The 19,794-nt window shown below is 44.2% G+C and overlaps 1 protein-coding gene across 1 annotated transcript in view; it reads left to right on the top strand.

Annotated features, from left to right (window-relative positions):
* Positions 1–7,311: 7,311 nt before the first annotated feature.
* FZR1 (fizzy/cell division cycle 20 related 1) overlaps positions 7,312–19,794 on the top strand; it is a 32,702-nt gene continuing 20,219 nt past the window's right edge. The window contains exons 1-2 of the mRNA XM_019550598.1: positions 7,312–7,326; positions 19,399–19,535. Of these exons, the coding sequence (XP_019406143.1) occupies positions 19,467–19,535 (69 nt within the window). The 5' untranslated portion in view covers positions 7,312–7,326; positions 19,399–19,466. The remainder of the gene's footprint in view (positions 7,327–19,398; positions 19,536–19,794) is intronic.

The raw sequence follows: 19,794 nt of genomic DNA on the forward strand, positions 1-19,794 counted from the left end.
ACAAAAAACAACAGAGTTATAGATACTTCATTGATTCCCCATTATACCCTATGGCCAAATCTCCGAGGTTGCGCCGAAGCTTCGGAGCTGCTTTGGCCGAATCGAAGCAGGAAACCAATCCGGAGCTTCGGATCAGATCCCTGGCATCTGAAGTGGCTGGATCCAAAGCTGAATCGAATAGCTGCCTATTTGCACAGGCCTAATGCATTTGAGCAGTCCCATTAAACTCAATGGGTCTCTTCTGAGCCAGAGGAGCCCGCACTTTTACACTCACAGTGCTTAAAAGTGTACGTGCCTTCTACTGAACAGGGATTTCAGGTTCTGTCCCAGGTATTTCTGTTCTACTTCCCAACTACATAGCCAGAGTCTGGATGGAATATGAAATGTTAAAACCAGCTGCTTGTTAATACCAGTGTGTTTTGTGAGGTATTGGTCATCTAGTGGTGTTGTTTAGAGTATTGCTGCTTTGGAGGTCTAACTTTATGTGTCATCTGAGATGGACTTGCAGTTTTGGTCCCTACTCAGAATGATAAGATGGTTGTGTCCTGCTCTCTTCACTGGGCTAGTCTAACCCCACTGCTGGGAGCCACATGATATAACATGTTTAATTTGCAGTTCAGTTGTAGATGACTGAAGGAATCTGTGTACAGAAACCTGCTGCAATATTATATTTTATGTTAATAATTTTTTCAAAATGTGAACTTTCCCTTCCTGACCAGTAGTGGATTCTGACAAAGGAGAAGCAGATATTTGGGGCTAGCCAGAAAAGCTGGTTCCAGTTTTTCCCCCCCAACAGCTTTATCTAAAATACCACCACAAAACAGAACAGGATGAAGTCTGCATGGACGCAGTGTCCTCCCCAAGCACCTCAGGGTATGTTGCAAGTTATGCTCACCTACTTTCAGTGTTCATCTTTAAGTTGATTTGCAGACACTGATGCAACATGTTCAGTTTTTGAAGTATTGGAGAAAAGCAGTTTCCAGTTTTACCAGCCTCTACCTCTCCTGCCAGCATTTGTGGGTTTTAGTATTCCCTTCCCTACACCATTTGGTGGGGAAAAAAATTGTACAAACAAAAGAACAAACTCAGCCAGATGCACACAGGCAGAGTCGTGAGCTAGTGCTGAACGCCACTGAATTCAGCAGGATTCCCAGGTGCAAAACTATGTCCTGTGCATTGGAGAGCCCTGCATGGCACATAGAAATTAGAAGACTTCTAACTATCAGGGGAATGGAGTTTTGGAAGGGTTTCTAAGTTGAGTTACAGGGGCAAAGAACCTGAATTGCTTAAAAATTAAACTTGATCAGTTTATGGAAGAGATGGTATGACAGGCCCTGGAGTTCTTGGTTCAACAATCAGTATGTATAATATGTGGAATCAAGTACAGGCAGTCCTTGACTTACAACGTTTTGAGTTACAACATTTTCCACTTGCAGTGTTTCTAAATTGACACCCTGTTTCAACTTTATGACATCAGTTTTGACTTTACAATGCTAGATCGATGCGACGCCAAGCCAGTGAACGATTTCGCTGCGTCACTCATCTCCCTGGAGAACATCTGTCCAAACTTCCTTGGACGCTTTCTTTAAGAAAGCAGACAAGGCTCCAGAAAAACCTGCAGCCAAGACTCCTGAGAAGGCTCTAGCCAACAACCCTTCAAAAAGTCTAACCAAGAGCCTTTCAAAAAGTCCAGCAAATTCACCTCAAACAAGTCCTTCCAAATTAATATGATTGCTATTTACAATATAAATACATTAATGTAGCTATAGTACTCGTCAATAATTGATATAAAATTCTGGGGTATTTTTGGTGAAAATATGGTATCAGGCCTTGGTTTAGGAACCGATCCCCCATTTATAACATTGTTTCTCATGAGAAAATTGGTTCCGAGTCACAATGTTTCAACTTGAGACTTGGTTCTCAGGAACCAATTGTGTCGCAAGTCTGAGGACTGCCTGTATTTGATTCTACGTATCAAACTGCACCCAGTTTTGAGTGCTGCACTTCAAGAGGGATGTGCACAATCTCAAGAGAGTTAAAGAGGAGGCCACTCGTATAGTCAGAGGCCTGCAGGCAGGGCCCTACGAGGAAAGACTGAGGGACCTGGATCCCTTCAGCCTTTGCAAAAGAAGGCTGAGAGGTGATCTTGTGGCTGCCTATAAATTCATCAGGGGACGATAGCAGGGAATAGGAAATGCTCTATTTATTAGGGCACCTCCTAGAGTAACTAGCAACAATGGCCACAAGTTGACAGAGAGCAGATTTAGGTTGGACATTAGAAAGAACTTCTTCACAGTAAGGGTTGCCAGAATCTGGAATGGGCTCCCAAGGGAGGGGGTGCTCTCCCCTACCCTGGGGGTCTTCAGGAGAAGACTGGACAAGGACCTAGTTGGGGCTGTCTGACCCCAGCACTCATTCCTGCCCAGGGCAGGGGGTTGAACTCAATGATCTGCTGAGGTCCCTTCTGACCCTAACATCTATGAAACTTTTTGCAATCCTTATGCTGACATACACAGGAAACTCTCTTGAGATGTGGTAGATGCCTGGCAGTCCCTTGTTTCAGGGCTTTTCCTGGACACACGCAGGGACACATGCAAGTATTTCCCTCGCCCCCTCATAAATACTGCCTGGTTTTCACAGGAGAGGCAGGAGTCTTCTCTGAAGCATTGGGCATTGGTCCTTGCTAAGGCCAAGAGGTTTTGATTGAGGTACACTGGTGGCCTTGCCACTACTTCAAGCATCATAGGTTCCTGGCTAGAGAGGCTTGCTCTTCCTTTCAGGGGCATACTCATGGTCAAATTTGAGGTCAGGAAGGAATTCTTTCCCAAGGTTAGATTGTCAAAGACTGTGGGGATTTTTTTTTTTTTTGCCTTCCTCTGTAGTATGAAGAGATATTAATCAACTACTTCCCCGTTGCTGAAGTGACAGGCCATTGGCAGAGCCCTCATCTCTCCTACTTTTCTCTATGTGGTGTTGTTGGGTGTTCCTGGCATTTCTATTTTTGTGCCCTATATCTGAGTGTGAGGGTCTGAAGGGGCAAATTTTAAGACCCTTTGGCTTGGTTCCCAGCAAGTGCAGGGGGTTGGATTTGATGGTCTAGCAGGCCCCTTCCAGACCTATACTGGAAAGTCAGAGCTTCCCCTTGTAGCCTCCTTCTCCAAGGGGCTGACTCATAAAAAGGAGGAATTAGTGGCTGGCAAATGTGGGGTATCCTGAATTTAATTGCTTAGCTCTCTCGCTTTTGTTTTCAATTATATACAGGACATCCAGGTAGCCAGCTGGCATTAGGGGCAACACAAGGGGCCCTGAGAAGGCAGGATGAGGGGAAGCAGGAACAAACTGTGATCAGAACTCAAATTCCAATTCTCTCCACAATCCTAGTAGCCAGAGCTCAGACACTCCCCCTATCCTGACCTGCACCCAGAACTCTGTCTTCAATTCCCCTTTGAGTCAAACCCAGAATTCAGCTTGCAATTCATTTCAATCTGCTCAGATTGAAAACTCAGGGGCAGATCATCCTCCCAAAACCTGCCGCAGAACCCTGATTCTGATTATCACCAAACTCCTAACCTGCACAGAATCTACACCCTGGTCCCTTCTTGGAGCTCAGGTATCAAACTGCTTCCTCCCCAGCTCACCCAACATTTGGGAAAGGTCAGGATTGAGCACAGTGGCATAACTGGTTCTAAATTGGTTATTTTTTAAAATGAATAAACTCAGCTTTCTTAGCCTCACTCTTGACTATTTGGTTGATTGTTAATAGGCATCCCTACAGAGTTGAGCCAAGTATCTGATTAATCACAGGAGATTGGGCTTTGTTAGAAATGTGGAAACCATATTACTATAGTTTATGGCATTACAGCAGTAAAAAGGAATAAAATAAAACAGTTTTGGACTCCACATTTTAATAACAACATGGAAAAATTAGAGAAGGTTCAAAGGCAGGCAACAAAATGATGAAGTGCTTGGAATGCAAGTCATATGAGGAGAGGTTCAAAGAAATAAGCCTGTTCAACTTGTGGAAATGTGATTAAGAGGGGATATGATACCAATCTTCAAATCTCTGAAGGGCTACCATAAAGAAGAGAGAAAACACCTTTTCTCCATTGTTGCTGAGTAGGACACATACCAGTGGGTTGAAATTGCAGTACGGTACACTTAGATTGGACATTAGGAAAAACTTCTTCACTGTCAGGTCTGTGAAGTGGACTGCAAAAGGAAGTTATATAATCTCTTTCACCAGAGGTTTTCTAGAAGAGCTTGGATAAGCGTTAGTCAGGGATGATCTAGGAGAAGCAAAGCCTGTAGTGTGTTCTGAAAGCAACAGTTGAAAGCTCAAGAAACTCCAGCAAAATACACATTGCTTGGAGATCATGAGACGAGCTCTGCAGCCCAGAGCAGGGGGAAACTGGAAAGGGCCAGGTTCAGCATTGGGTGAATGAAGAAGAGCTCTACAACCAGACTGGTCACAAGAGAAGATTAAAGGAGCTGGGGATAAGATGATAGAGAGTTCTGGCTCTGTAATCAGGGTGTGTATTATGTGCAGTTGTGTTCACAGTTCCCAGGCTGTAGTGCAGAGTGGAAAGTGTCTGGTTATTAACCCATGCTCCTGGGCTTTGCTGGTTACCACATGGGGCCAGGAAGGAATTTTTCCCCTTCCTGTTGCTACTGATGTCAGCATTTCCCTCTCCCTCCTCAGAAGCATTGGGTGTTCAGCTGTAGCCAAAGCTGGGACTTTGACTGGGTTGTATGACAGTGCTTCTACTAACTAGGACTACAAAATCCAGAGGTTCCTGGCTAGAGAGTCTTGTTACTCCAGTCAGGGTTAGATTGTTCACCACATCTGGGATCAGGATATACTCCACGGTTTTGAGATATACCCCATGATCAGATCAGCATGGACTGTGGGAGTTTTGTCTTCCTCTTTAGTAGGGGCACAGCCCTCTTCCTCGGATCTAGCAATGTCCTTGCAGTGGCAGGACATTAACATTGCCTTCATCCCACACTTTGCCTGTGGCAGATTAGGTGTTTTTGGTGCATTGTGTTGGCAGTTGCATAAGAGGGTTGTTCATGTAGTGTAAGAATGGGTTAGACCAGGGACCAGTCACCTTTTGCCAATGCAGCCAGAGCTTGTGACCTGGCCCTGGCTGCAGGCTGGAAGTCACACTTCCTTCTACCTCTCCCCTCCCCTCCAGCTGACAGCTGCCTCACCTTTGCTACAGATTCCTGACCTCTCTGCAGCAAAGAAAGTACAGACACTGCAAAGCACTAGAAAGGGCCTGGGCAGCATGGCAAAACTCCGTGCCACCAATCCCCTGGGCCAGATTGGAGTTTGCAGGCTGGATTAGACCTCTGCAGGTTGGATCCAGCACACAGGTCATAGGTTGCTGACCCCTGAGTTAGACAAACATTTGTATAGGATGGTTTGGATAGGGATGATCCTGCTTTGAGCAGGGAGTTTGACTGCCTGCCCTCCTGAGGTCCCTTCCCGCCCTACTTCTCCAAGATTCCATGAAAAACATTTCAAAATCATTTTTCTTGTTCAGCGTATTGCTAAAATATGGTGGGCTGTCTGTCTACCAAAGACAGATCCTCTAAAAGAGAAGTGCTTGGGTATATTTAATTTCCTTTAACATTTATCAAACCCTCCAAGGATTACCTGGATACAACAGGTCACTGGCCATTTTGATCCTGAAATTCATTATTAAGTTCATAGTTAGGAAATGCTGGTAATCCCAGCTGAAGCTGTACTTCATCCTGGGATTTGTGCAAGGACTCCTTTTGAGACAGACTGATACTGGTGCTGAGAGCTGCCACCACTCGTTCCTCCTCCCATGTACTACCCGGAGTGTCTGAGCACTCCCCCATGACTAACGCTCTCCATTCCCAATGCCATCAAAACCTGGGCCTGAAGTTGCTGTGCCATTCCTCATGGTCACAGCTCGAAATCACACCATGCCTTCTGCTGGGAGAACTGTAGACTGGAGTCACTGTGAGCTAGCTGCTGCCTACCCAAGAAGCTGAACTCTTGGCTACAGGTTATACTAAAGTCAGCTAAACTCAAATTTCTGAGTTGCAGCCTATTCCTGCCACAACTGCAGGCATCATGGAAAACAGATGAAAATCTCTTAGCTTGCCATAAAGTTGCGAGCGTCAGCAATCCTGCGATTCGTATCTCATTCTAAGCTCCCAGGAGAACTTGCCTTTGATCCCAGCAGCCAGAACCACGGCAAATCAACCTTCGAAGCCATGGACTGAAGAGGCATACACCAACCCTTCATTTTTCACAGGACGTCATGAGATGATCCTTCATCATCGTAAGACACTTGAACAGAGATTGGAGTTTGTGTTCTCACTGCATTGTGAATGTATTAAATGGACTTTTTTGCCACAGGGAAAGGAGGCAGAAATATCCGAAACGTTGCCACGCCCGAGCATTCCAGTCACTCCACCCAAATCACGTGATTATGTTTAAATCAAGTAGACGTCTTTAAAACCAGTAGTATCCAGATGATGCAGCTGTGATGGTGCAGAAATTAGGCAAGAGGCAAGGATTTCTTTAGGGTAATATTCTGTATTAGATCATCTATGCATTTGGGATCAAGTCAGACAAGGTTTAGGAGGTGAGGTCTCAGGCTTCTTTAAAAATCCTTCATTTGGTTTTTGGGACCTTAGGTTTCACCCGGGTCACACTTTTCTTTGCACAGAAGCAATCAGAGGCTTATTTTTTATAACCAATAAAGCCAAGTCTTGTATAAGCACTTGACTGCAGGAGCTGAGGCTTTAAGAATCAGAAGAAATATTGGAAAGATTGTAATAAAATCTGTTGTGTGAACCATACTGGGTCATCACACACCTCCCTGCCGAGAAACATCTTCATATGACTACGGGCCACCGCTGGGCTGTAGCAAGAAGCTTTGCCCCTGGCCGCGGGGCCCAGCCCCATTCCCTCCAGTCCAGTATCGGTCAAGAAGTGGGGGGGATCGGATATGCCCTGGGCCACTGCGGTGCAGCGCAGCGCAGTACCCCCTGCCCCCGCTGTGGTGAACCAGGCCCTGCCAGTCACGTCAGCGCGGCTCATTGCACCATCTCGTCACAACATGACGCCATAACTCGAGCACAGGCCGGGTGGCGCGGACAGGCCGCAGCGGTTGCCACAACAACAAACGCGTCCTTCCTTCCTTCCTGTATTGATTCGAACGGGCCCGGGGGCGGGGCTCCCGTGATGCCCCGGGCCGGGGGCCTGGGGAGGGATTCGGCCCGGAGCGCTCGGGGGCCCCGGTGCCCTCGCTGTGGGCTCAGGCCGGAGGGGCTGGGCCGGGCCGGGTTGGGCCGGGCCTGGCCTGGCCTGGCCTCACCTCCTTGCTCCCGGGTGGCAGGGGCGACGTCCCTTCGCAGACCCCCTCGGGCAGCTCCCGCGGGCGCTGCGGGGAAGCCTGGGTGGAGCCCCGGGGCTTGGCCACCTGCGTCCCTCCCTGTGGTTGCCAGCAGCGGGGCAGCCAAGCTGGCTCGGTGTAGGCTTGCCCAGCGCTGAGTAAGTGGCAGGAGGCAGGGACGTGCCCACAGGCTGACAGCTCCAGAAACCCCGCAGGGCCGTGCAGAGTGAATTTGCTTCATAAATGCTCGAGGAGGCCCTTTGGGGTGGAGGGCGAGGGAGGCTTGCACTGCCAAGTCAGTTCCTCTGGGAAAGAGAGGGCTTCACCCTCCACAAGGATCATGCTGGCACCTCTCAGTAGCACAAAAGCATATAACGGCTGTCAGAGGTAACAGTCTTCGTGTTTTAGTCCCTCCTAAATTTAACCTGTCAGAAGATGTCCTGATGAATATCTTGGCATATATTAAGTACAGTTGGGTGAGTCCGTATCCTGCTGTTCTCCGTTCTGCCTCAGGTCTTGTGAGCTGGGCACGGCCTCAGCATTTATGATGAGGCTGCAGACGAATGCTTGAGTCAGTACACGGTGTGTCCAAGGGCTTAAAGAGGTGGTCAGGTATCCAGTGTGCGCAGCTCGAGTATGAGGCATCTCTGCTTATACAGTGCTCTTCAGCTGTGGCCAGCAAGGGTCTCTCTTGGAAGTGAGAGGACAGTTCATCTCCTGTGGCCTAGTCACTGCTTATTTTGTTTGCTGAAACAGCCAGTAGTGGGCTGCGTAGACTTGCACCTGTCTAGAGCACTCCTTCTCAACTCTTTGAGCGCATCTACGTGTGCTTTTTAATGTGCAGTAGCCTATTGTACTGGGATTTAAAGTGACACCTAAAAAACTGCAGTTATGCTGACATGCAGTAAAATAGGCTACTGCACATTAAGCATCGCTTAAAAAACATGTACGCTCATTACTGTACATTAAGGCAGCCTAATGCGCAGTTGTTTATTACCTCATATTGGAGGTATTAAATTTTAATGCGTGTTAGAAAAAGCACGTCTAGATGTGCCCTTTTAGACTCGAGGTGTCCCTCAGAAAGTGCTAGCACTTGGTTTTCATTTATTTTTGATGATAGGAAAAAATAGTGCAGTTCTTTTGCTGTCAAAAACTCGGGCTACCAGGGCAGAATGCTTTGGACACCATAGATTCCTGTTTAAAATTTCTTGGTTTATCTTGTGAATCATGTTAGCAGTGCTAACGTTGCGTGACAGCTTGTGGCGTTCTTGAAAAGATCTCGAGGTACCTTGGGAGTAGGTGTATGTATGTGTGTGCGTGTGTGTGCACACATCACAATTTTCTGTGAGCTGAAGCACACTTCATCATCTGCTTTCATGCAGGTGAAGTAAGTTTCAGCCCACAAAAACTTGTGATCTATAGCTTCAGTAGGTCCCTATGGGTCTTGTGAGCTGGGTACAGCCTCAGTATTCATGACAAGACTGCAGACGGATCCTTGAGTCGGTATGTGGTATGTCCAGCGGCTTAAAGAGATGGTCGGGTATCCAATATGCACAGCTCTAAATAATATTTTAGATAGAGACCTACTGAATTCACAGCAGAGTGGGGTGCCCAATAGCTTTCAGTTTTCCAGGCCCCACCCCCCCCTGTACTCCCCCTTCATTTGATTGGCAGAGGGGCCCCGCTGCTCCCCACTCTCCATCTGCTTTTGATTGATGGGAAAGTGAAAACTGCAGTTTTAAATATGGTGCTGTCTTTGCCTCCTCCCTGGTCAGGGACCACAAGGACTGTTGGGGTTCTTTGGCCAATCAGCAGCAGGATGCAAGAACAGCAGTTTTTGCCTTCTGCTGCAAATTCAGTCGGCCCCTAATTATATGTACATATTTTGGTTAGTCTCTAATGTACACAGCTAGCCTGGCTTCTACTTGACTTCAGATTAATATGACTGACTGTCTCACTGTCAGCTGTAGCAGTAACTGTGATGGTGCCTTTCATGGCATGATGGGCATACCCATTGGGAGCCATCCCCAAATTCAGCTCTCAAACCCCACTGAATACATATTAAAAGCAACAGCATAATATCACTGGTCTGGCCTGTATATAAACAAGCAGCCAATATGTAAAAGCTTATTGACTGTCCCTTCCCAAGCATTTTCTTTTTCCATGTATTTTAAGATCAGAAGGTTCTGTTAATACCTTTTAAAAAGGTACTGCTCCTGATCTGCAGTTTATTACTCGCTGGTTTAGAAACACTGAAGTCAGCTTTTTTGTTTTGTACGAGGGAAGAGCTTTTCGTTAGAATAGTCATTAAAGCTAAATGAAACCTTAGATCATCTTGGGGTTATCTGTCAAAGCGCCTGTCTTAAACTTCATTGCTTGAATGAATTTTATTTGATTTGTAGCTCTCTTGAAGGCACTGTGCTCACTTTCCTGGGGAGAAATGCTGAGTCTTATCAAATTAGTGTGTTTAATGATGCTAGCCTAGTGCTTCATGCTTAAGAGTTCATCACTGAAAGCAGTTCTCCTACTGGTAACAGTTTGTCATATTAAAAATTATTTTTAATGTACAAACAGAATTCTGTGCAACTGTCAATAGGGGCTGCTACATTTATAAATGTTGTGACTTACTACTTTTGTTCATAGATGGCCAAGAACCACATTGAATTCAAAGTAGTGGAAATATTGGATGCAGTGATCAAACTGACTTCCTTTTTAATTGCTGGTTTTTAGCAAAATTCTGTAAGGAGGTGGAATTGAGAATTAAATGTTTTGTTTTTAGATCTATCAGCATCTGTTAATACTTTGTTTCAGTAAAGCAGATGTTCTCTGGATGTTTGCCTTTTAACAACCTGTACTCCTTATGGGTTGTTTAAAAAACAACAACAAAATATCAAGGTAAATTCTAATAGTACCTACATTCTAATAAGTATAGTTATTTTTATAGTATATGTATGAATATAGTGAAAGTATTTAGATGTTTCTCCAGTCAGATCTTCAGGGCTTGTATTGAACTGTACAGTATTGGTTTGAAAGACAGCTCAGTAGGGAAGTTTCAGGCCAGGTGTTGTAGCTGAGCTGTACCATCTCTAGTGCTCATGATTACCCATGCAGTAACCATTTTTTCTCAAACCATCTAGCAAAGTTCTATTTAACTAGAACATAAGCTACTAAAAAGTAAGCCCATATGTTTTGTGTGTAGTCAGAGTATTTCATGAAACTGTATACAGTAACCTTTCTTCCTTTTACTCTTGTGTGTCCCCATCTAGAATCCATATAGTCTGAATTTGGATTCTTTAATGTGGAAAACAGTCCCTTCTTCATACAATCTGTATCCTATGTAGAGTGCAATCCAGTTTTCTGCAATTATTTTTTTGAGATATTTAGATTCTGTTTTTAATTTTCCTTGTTGTTATTGACACACTTTTAATTTTCTGTTCTCTGTCCAGTAATTTATGTAAAATACCTTTGGATAAAAGAATTCTGACGGCAGGGGTCAGTACATGAAGTGAGCACATTTGGCCCTTTGCATCCCCTGTTGGCAGTCTTGGCAGAGGCCAAGGATTGAAGGGACATAGAAACTGAATGATTTTCCTCTTGCAGTGAGCGCCCTTCCATCTCAAAGTACTGGTACAGCAGTTGAGTACTTTGAGAGAAGCTGGGTTTGTCATACTCTATGTTGTTCCTGCTTGTGTACAGAGAAAGTGAGAGGTCAAACTCTAATTGTGATATATTCAGTTTAGTTTCTGGTTGCTTTATAAGAAATAATAATTCAGTTAGGCCTGGCTCTTATTAGTGGGTAGCCCTTTAATGTCTGTGGAAAATTGTGGCATTTTATTCACATCTTTCACTGATATAGATGAGAGTACCAAGTATACAAAGTATAGGCAGCAAAGAATGTGGTCCAGTATATCAGTGGGAGTTAATAGCGTAGATATAGATAACCAGAGGTTCTGAAGAAATTCACCTGAGATTTAATATCTCAAATGCTAAAACTAGGTTCCTGACAAGATCTGCTGGAATTGAGCTTGATTTTTTTTTTTTTTCTCTGCCTTTTGATTAAAAGTCTTTTTTTTTGCAGCAAAGGAGATGGGGACTTCAACTGTTGCATTGTTTTGCTACAGCTTCCTTTATTCATTGAGGCCTTTGAATTGAAAGATTTTTTTTTTAGAGCTGTTCTTCCATTCTGCCTTTCATGTTGCCCTTTCTGTTTGTCTTTCTGTGATAAGGAAACTTATCAGGTCTTTTTATTAAACAAGTGCAAAGTTCTTGTTTTGGGGACAGAGGCCATTGATTCAGGCTCTCTGGTAAAACTTGGGCACGTACTAAGTCGGGGTAGACAACAGGTAGCAATCATGCCACAAGTGATATAGGCAGTCTCTGTGTGGCATGTGGCAGATCGCGGAAGGGACAAGAAGAACGGTGGCAGATAGGGCAGGGAGCAGCAAGCAGAGCAGGAAGGGAATACAGGGCAGGGGGCAGAAACCAGAGCAGCTGATTGGGCAGAGGAAGGGGATTGTAGGAATTTTCTCACTTGGGATATGGCATTTGTATGCAAGGAATAAAATTTGCATTGTCTCAAAAACCATCATTCCCCCTTGAGTCCTGCATTGATCTGCATGTTTATACCATTGGTCTGAAAGTATACTTACCTTTTTCTTTTTTCTTTTTTTGGGGGGTGGGAATACAATATTTCTTCCTGGTAGACTGTTCCCCTGCCTTAGTGAGGGGAAGATGATGCTCAGTCACTGCTGTAGCATTCATGTCCCTTTCAGTTAAGTGTTAGTAAAGCAAATCTTGTGTGGACCTAATGGAATCTTCTGTGTGTCTCTGTATGAGGGTAAAACTCAGTTGTGTTTTGTTCTGTGTTCTTTAATCCTACCCTAAGCAAAGAGCTAACATTGGTTTCATTGGTAGTAGTTCTTCATGATGTAAAGCTTTTCAAAGCTATATGGTATATCCTAAAGGTGGTCAGACTCTAGAAATGTATTCCTTGGTTAGAACCTGCCAAATATAAATTGTTAATCCCTCTGTCTTTCTCTGGTTTTGTCATCTGTATAGTTCTGGCTGAGCACAATTGCAGTCCAGCATACAGATCACAATGCTGTCTCTAATGTAGTCAGGGTTAATTTTCAAAGCAATTAATAGATCAGGATCATTGGCATCAGAAGCTTCCTGAGAAGCAGTTGAAGAACTTGTTGTACTCGCAGCAGCTTCAGTCATAAGATGGTGAGCAGTCTGCACTCTTGGCATTACCTTTGCATACAGCTTTAGATTCAGCAAACTACAGAAATTTATACAGGAAGTTAAAAATGCTTGATTCACTGTGATCAAGTTCTTTATTATGAGGAAGGGGTATGGCTTTCTGACGAGATGGATGTAAAGGATGGCACCTAGTTATCCAGGCTTTTGATGAAGTCAAACAGGTCTTGAGTCTGCACAGCTCTTCCTAGTTGGGTGCTGTATTGTTGCAGTGGAAGGCAGAAACAATGTTTTGGCTAATTCTTTAATGTATCTTTGCTTTCAGACCAGCATGATTCTGGTCTTGTCTTGGTTTCTGCTTGAGCCAGCTGACTTAAAGGGATGTCAGATTTCCTACATTTTGTAGCAGTTGGGTGTGAGATCTGCATACCACTGATCACTAGGCCTCTGGGATCTTTTTGTCTCTCCCAAAGGTCTTAGTACCAAAGAAGCTGGGATATTGTGGATCCTTGTAAGCTCAGAGATGAGGAGGAGTGTTTGGTGAGGGGTGGGCTATTTATTCCCATGTTCTGGAGGGGTTTGGCAATGTGTTGCGGTCTAACTTCAGAAGCTTCAACAGTCAGTAGCGTGAGCTTTGAGATCTTACCTGAGTCTGCGGCCATAAAGGGTGTGTCCAGACAAGTGTGCGTATGTATTTTCCCCAGGGACAAACGGCAGTGGCACATAGCCATGCTGCTGCTGTTTGTCCCCTAGGAATACTCTTGCAGGTGTGCTCTGGTACATGGCAAGTTGCCCCGGGTGGAGTGGGAGAGGCTGGGGCCAGAGCCAGGGTTCATCCCAGCAGCCTTACCTAGGATCCAGCTTCCTGTGGCTCCAGTGGCAGTGATTCAGCACACGGAGCCTGGCCAGCAGCTGGAGCATGACTCTGGCTAGCCAGGCTCCAGTTTCAGGTGGCGCATGCTGCAGCCACGTGCAGCACCCCAATGTCAAAAACACCCACCATGCTGCAAATTAGCAGTGTGGCAAATGCCTGCATGCGTGGTGTGTGCAGTTTGTGGCACGCACCAGACGTGCACGATCACTAGGGCTGTGCAGAGCTTCAGGTGGTGATTCTATTGGGCCCAATTCGGTGGCTGAATCTCTGAATCCAAATCGAATCAGGGGACCAATTTAAAGGTATGAATCGATGCCAAAGCTTCAGAGAGCTTTGAAAAGATTTAGAGAGCTTTGATTCAGGCAGTCCCCAGCGGCCGCAGCAGGGTGCTGCAGCTGCTCTGAGCTGGAAAGTACTAGGGGTGGGGGAGGGTGGACCATGGGGGAACCCTGCCAGCCCCCCCCATGGCTGCCCCGGTACTTTAAAGAAAAGCCATGGTGCTCACCAGGTGCTGCCAGGTGGGGGGGGGGCAATCCCTGCTGCCCTCCACTGCCCCATGCTACATAGGGGGCTCTGCATGAGCCCCCCGGACCCCCCACAGGTGCCCCGGCCAGGCCAGCTTTGGCCTTTTAAAAAAAAAACAAATAAACAAGAAAAGCCCTGGGATTCAGTGCTCTGGCAGCAGCCTTGAGCCTTTGGAGGCTTGTGCAGAGTCCCCCACGTGGTGCAAGGTAGCGGGGATTGTCCCTGCCACAGAAGTGGTATGAGTCCAGGGGTTTTCTTGTTTTTTGGCTTTTTTTTTTTTTCCTTAAAGGGCTAGAGTTGGCCTGAGCGGAGCACCTGTGGGAGAGCTGGGTGAGTGTTGAAGGGGTTTGTGCAACGCCCCCCCCCCCCATGCACCACGGCGGGGATTGCCTCCTGTCTGGCAGCACTCACTGAGTCGCGTTTTTTTAACAAGTGCTGGGAGCTGGGGCAGGCGGGGCAGCCATTGCCAGGCTGGTGAGGATGGGCCGGGCTGGGCCTGGCTGATTTGGCTGAATTGGGACAGTGATTCGAATCACTGAATTGAATCGCTGTCCTCTCAGTTGGCCGGATCTGAATCTGAAACTAATACTAACCACAGGCCTAATTCTTACCTGGGTGTGCCCAAAGAGGTGGTTCTTTAATGCTCCTGGAGCTGCCTCTGGAGCACCCCTTGTGATGCAACTAGGACGTTGGCTGATGGTTACTGCTTTTAGCCAAAAATAAAACTTCTTATGCATGTGCCTTCATAGACTATGCAAGATGCATGATAGAGCCTGGGGAATAGAGTGACAAATTATTTTTGTATCTCAGCAGCCTAGTGAGTGAGCTACTCTGAATGCCAATAGTAACTAATTCACTAGGGACGCCATTATCTTTTTTCTGTTAATGGAAAAGCTGCTTCTGGTTTCAAAAAAAAAATCAGTCATTATTATAGCTCTTTAAAATATTAATGTTTATTAATCCATTTAGATGAAATGGACGGACTTGTGCTTTAGTATTCTGGTTTAAATTTTGGAGCATCTCTGTGCAGTGGTTAAACTGGTGTAAACTAATGCATCTAAGAATTGATGCTCATTCCTCTTAAATCCGGGCTTAAACTGAATGAAGAGTTCTCACTTAAATATCATCCTTTATGGTTTTTATTTGACCTTTTAATAACTTACATGCTATACAATAGCAACTTGCATTTAGCTTGCACTGATTTTTCTAACAGCTGGGTCTTAGCAGTCTTGGAAACAGGTGTTCATAATTAGCTGCTGTACATACAACACCTTTTTCTGTTGCTTAGTAGTAGTCTGAATTGGCGAAAGCATTGTATGACAATTTGAAGGGTTGGAAGCTAGGAGGCTTGGGTTTGATTCTGTCCTTAAGCAGATCATTTAACCTCTTTCTAGTTTTCCTCTCCGAAAGTGATTTTCCCATAATTTATGTAAGGCTCTTTGAGAGTTGTTGGTAATACTTTGGACTTCAGTATGTTACTGTTATCGGTGGCTTGTACTTAACCCTCATTAAGCATTAATTTATTTTTTCTTGGGTAGCCTTTCTAACTTTTGGAAAGTTTTTTGTGCATGAAAGTTGGTCAACTTAAGTTGGCTTCCTTGCCCCCCCTCCCCCCTGTTTTTGTTTTTTGTTTTTAAATTAAGGCAAAACCAGGCATTTTTATTGTTAAGAATTCTAGGTTTGTAAATTAGTGTTTGAAAATGTAGGTTGAAGAACAATGCATGCTGGTTTATATTTTGATGGACTACAGTATATTTGTTGTTAAGGCCTGTTAACTTTTACTTGAAAAAATAAATTGCAGCCCTCTGATCCAGCTTTTCTGCAGTTAAAAACAATAAATGATGGTATAAATGCTTGAAACTATACAGAACAGCTTTAATCACATGAGGGAAATTTGTTCTCAACTTAATGTGACTGAATTGCATCATAACTTTTTGTTCTACAAGAAATATTTTCTTGAAATGTATTTTAGGTTTTCTCTTGTATCTCTTAGAATGGAATTGCATTTAAAAAGAGCAAAAACTCCACAAGAACAAGAATAGTGACTGCTCATTTAAACATTCTTTTGAAATAACATTCTGAGTGCCAGTTTAAATAGTCAACAGGTATGTTAAAATTCAAATGAATGTAGTTAAACTATATACTTTGGCTGGCCTTGTTGCTGTCTTGTGAGAAATGTCTGTTTCTACCCAGTCTTCAGGAAATTTTGGTATTGGGTATGTAATGCAGACTTTGCCACTAGCTCAATCATAGCGGAACTCTCTTGACCCCTCTCTTGAGCAAAAGTTGAACACTTGGTTTTAAAAATGTCTATCCAAGTGATTTCTTACAGTGGTTGAAGCTAAACTGTTTAGATAGATGTTGCACATAGGCTATATTGATGTTCTGCTTTTTTATTTATTCTAGGAAAACCTAACTCTATAGGAATAGTAAAGCCACTAAAATATGTAAGGTGATTTAAGTAATGTACCCCTAAATTAGTGATTCTCAGCCAGACACTTCCTCTGCCTGATTGAAGGGTAATTGTACCCAAAAGCTTGCAAAGATTTTTTTTTCCAACTATTTGAATTGGTCTAATAAAAGATACTGGATTTACCCAAAGAGACTTGATTCTCAGCCAGGGTTTTGTGGTGTCCCACAATGCCTTCAAATCCTTTTAAGGATGATGTGGTGGGGCCATGCAACATTAGCACTATTATATGTGACATGATTCACAAGGTAAACCCAGAGTTTCCGAATAGTCATCTATAGCGGTAAAAATGCTGACCTGTTGTGCTTTGCCTGAATTCTTTGCAATCAGAGAATTGCTCGTTGGTTTTTTTTTTTTTTTTTTTGCACCCAACAAAGAGTAAAAACTCAAATCTGGCATTTTCTGAGGACAGCCTTGACTCAAAGGTTGAGAACCGCTGTTACAGATTACTTGATTCTCTAATTTTTAGTTTTTACTTGTGTTGATATAAAGTTAAGGTGTTTAGTTTCAAGCGCTTGTAATCTGGAAAGCTACAGAAATCATGGTTGATCTGACTATTAAAACCTGTCTGGCTATTGTCCATATCCAGTGTTCTTCCTCATCTTTTAATGTTTAAGAACATAAACAGTTTTAGCATGTGTACCTGTGCTCCCAAAATCCTGTCTGGGTAGTCCCTATTCTTATCAGCTTTATTATCTGTATACAGGTTTCCCTCGCTTTGCGCTGTACATGTCTTCCTGGAAAATGGTGCGTAACTTGATTTTTTTTTTTAAAAAGGGAGCCCACTTTACAATGTAACAAATAGGGATATGTTCCAAGACCTCGACTGTACTGACCCCCAGACCCATTTCTACCACTTCTACAAGACAATTTTGGTACTTGCCAACAGCAGACAAAAGTACACACAAGCACAGGGAGAGGGGTTGGAGAGAAGCTAGCGGGACACTATAATGGGGATGGCAGCTACACTAATGTGTGTCCCAGACAACAAGTGAGGAGCACAGATCCACACAGGAGACTATTTTGGTGCATGTCACTCCCACAATGCACCACACAAAGCAGCTAACTGCGGGCTTCCACCACACCGATCTCACAAGAGTGAGTTTACCTTGCAAATAACATCTTTGGTATAAAAAGGTTCATCGCATAAGAGCGAATTTGCAAATACAGAACCCACATAAAGTGAGGGAAACGTGTATTACTCGGCTGGCCCATCTAAGGAAAATGGGTGTTTACCCATCTGTTGTTATTTTTTTAAAAAGTGGCTGTATTTGAGTGATGAGTGAAGTCTTCCTCAGTTGTTTTTCTGCAAAGAAGGATCTCAAAGAGTCCTGTCAGTAATGAGTGATGAACAAAGTGTGATCTTGTAATATAATAGTACAGACGTTAGTAATTGAAAAGCTGTAAGAGTATGTCACTTTAAGATAGCATTACAAGTGTTACAAGCTTAATTCTGTACTGGACACTTAGTTAAAATCTAGCGACCAAATGTATACATGTACCTACTCAAAGTCGTGGCATCCTGGAGCCCTTGACTGAGAGATGCTCAGTAGAGCAGTGTTCCTCATCCAGGATCCTGCAAGACCTTTTCAAGGGGCCACGGTGCCAGCATTTCCTGCATAGGGTAGTTTCACCTTGCTGCAGTTAAAGTCCTTAGTTTTCAGGAAAACTTAGCAAGTTTTAAAAAAAAAAAAAAAAAAAAGCAAACAAAAATCTCCCAAAAAACAAGGCATATACAGGAGTGGGCCTGGATTGGGAAGCAGGTGCAGCAGGAGGCAGTATTGTTGTTGGTATTGGGTTTGTCTGCACCCCCTCTTCCTGCATCTGCTTCCTGGTCTAGCCTTGCACGTGCTTCCTGGAAACAGGTGCGTGGAGCAGTTTCAGCTGGCCTCAGTGTTGGTGCTGGTGCGAGTGCTATGACACCCTTGAAAGGAGGACATGCTCCTGCCTGCCTTAGGTTTATCAGGTGCACCTAATACAGACTGGAGTGCTCCTTCCAGCCCTAGCATCTTCCCAGTCTAGCCCTACATGTGCTTCCTGGAAAATGAGGTACTGCTAAATTCAGGAAAGTTACGGAGAGGTGACATAAGTTTAAATAGGCTAAGAATCATTGCTGGAGAGACTAGAGAGAGATGATCACTGTAGTCCAAAAGTGTCTTTGTAGTTCTTATAGATCTATTTGAAGAGAGCTTTTTAAATTGGGTAGGAAAGATAGCAGCACAGGCTTCAGTAACTAAGTATTTACATAGTATCCCAGGCAGGCTTGTGCTGTCTCCATTGCATGAGGCTACTGGTTGTACCCCTGCTACCTTGGGTATGTCTATAGCACCTTTTCACTTGCCGCAGAGATGCGACCATAGTGACACGGGCTCCAGCCCAGTCTTTAGATGTCTACCTACAGTCTTGGGTAGGTAAGTGGCTAATTTGTGCTGAAGTCCACACTGCTGCAATTTGTTCACTATTGTCACTTGACCTATCTTAGTAACCGGTGCTGCAGCTGTCCCTCTGGTTGCAGTAGAAATGTGCCCTGTGCTCAGCTAGCCGCACAAAATGATAAGAGTTATGTTAGCTGTTAAGGAACTACTAGTGTGTAATGTTCCCAATCACCTATTGAAAGAACATTCTGATAAGCTTAACCACTTGAATTTCTGACTACTGTGCTATAAAATAGTAAAACTGGGATTTCTGGGTTTTCTGATCTGTCACTGACTTGCTTATGTGCATTTAGACAGCTCATATAGCCTGTCTGTGCCTTCTCATAGGTTGGTAGAAATTTGGAGGTGATATTTGTCTACTTTTCTAGTTGTATGGATTAATATACAAATGTCTCTGAGCATTTTGGATATCCAGTAGGGTAAGGAGAAAGCATAGGTAGTGTGTTTTAGAGATGTGCTGCATTTAACACCCCATCCCCTTTTTTCCCCCACCCCCATTCCAACCTGTTGTTGCATCAGACTGATTGGTGATTGAACTCCATGAATACGAGGTTTTAGGATTTGAACTCCCCAATTCCCTGTCTACCATGGACCAGGATTATGAGAGACGTCTCCTGCGCCAAATCAACATACAGAATGAAAATACGATGCCTTGTGTAAGTATGCAGACTCAGGTTTCCCTGACCTGTAATATCTTTTTACTGTCCCTCCTTTCAGATTTTACAATTTGAGCCGTTTATTAAAGAAGGGGTGTGGGAGGGGGAGATCAGACTATTAAACCTTCACTGAGTTTCTGAGTTCTGGAAAACAGCTGCTGCAAACAACTGGTTAACGTAGCTAACTTGTCATTTAAAATCAGTTTAATCTCTATATTATATATGTAATACTTGGAAGTCTAATTGGGGACATAGCATC

Source organism: Crocodylus porosus, unplaced genomic scaffold (genome assembly GCF_001723895.1).
Source record: "Crocodylus porosus isolate Cpor-Errol unplaced genomic scaffold, CroPor_comp1, whole genome shotgun sequence".
NCBI classification, from domain to species: Eukaryota; Metazoa; Chordata; order Crocodylia; family Crocodylidae; genus Crocodylus; species Crocodylus porosus.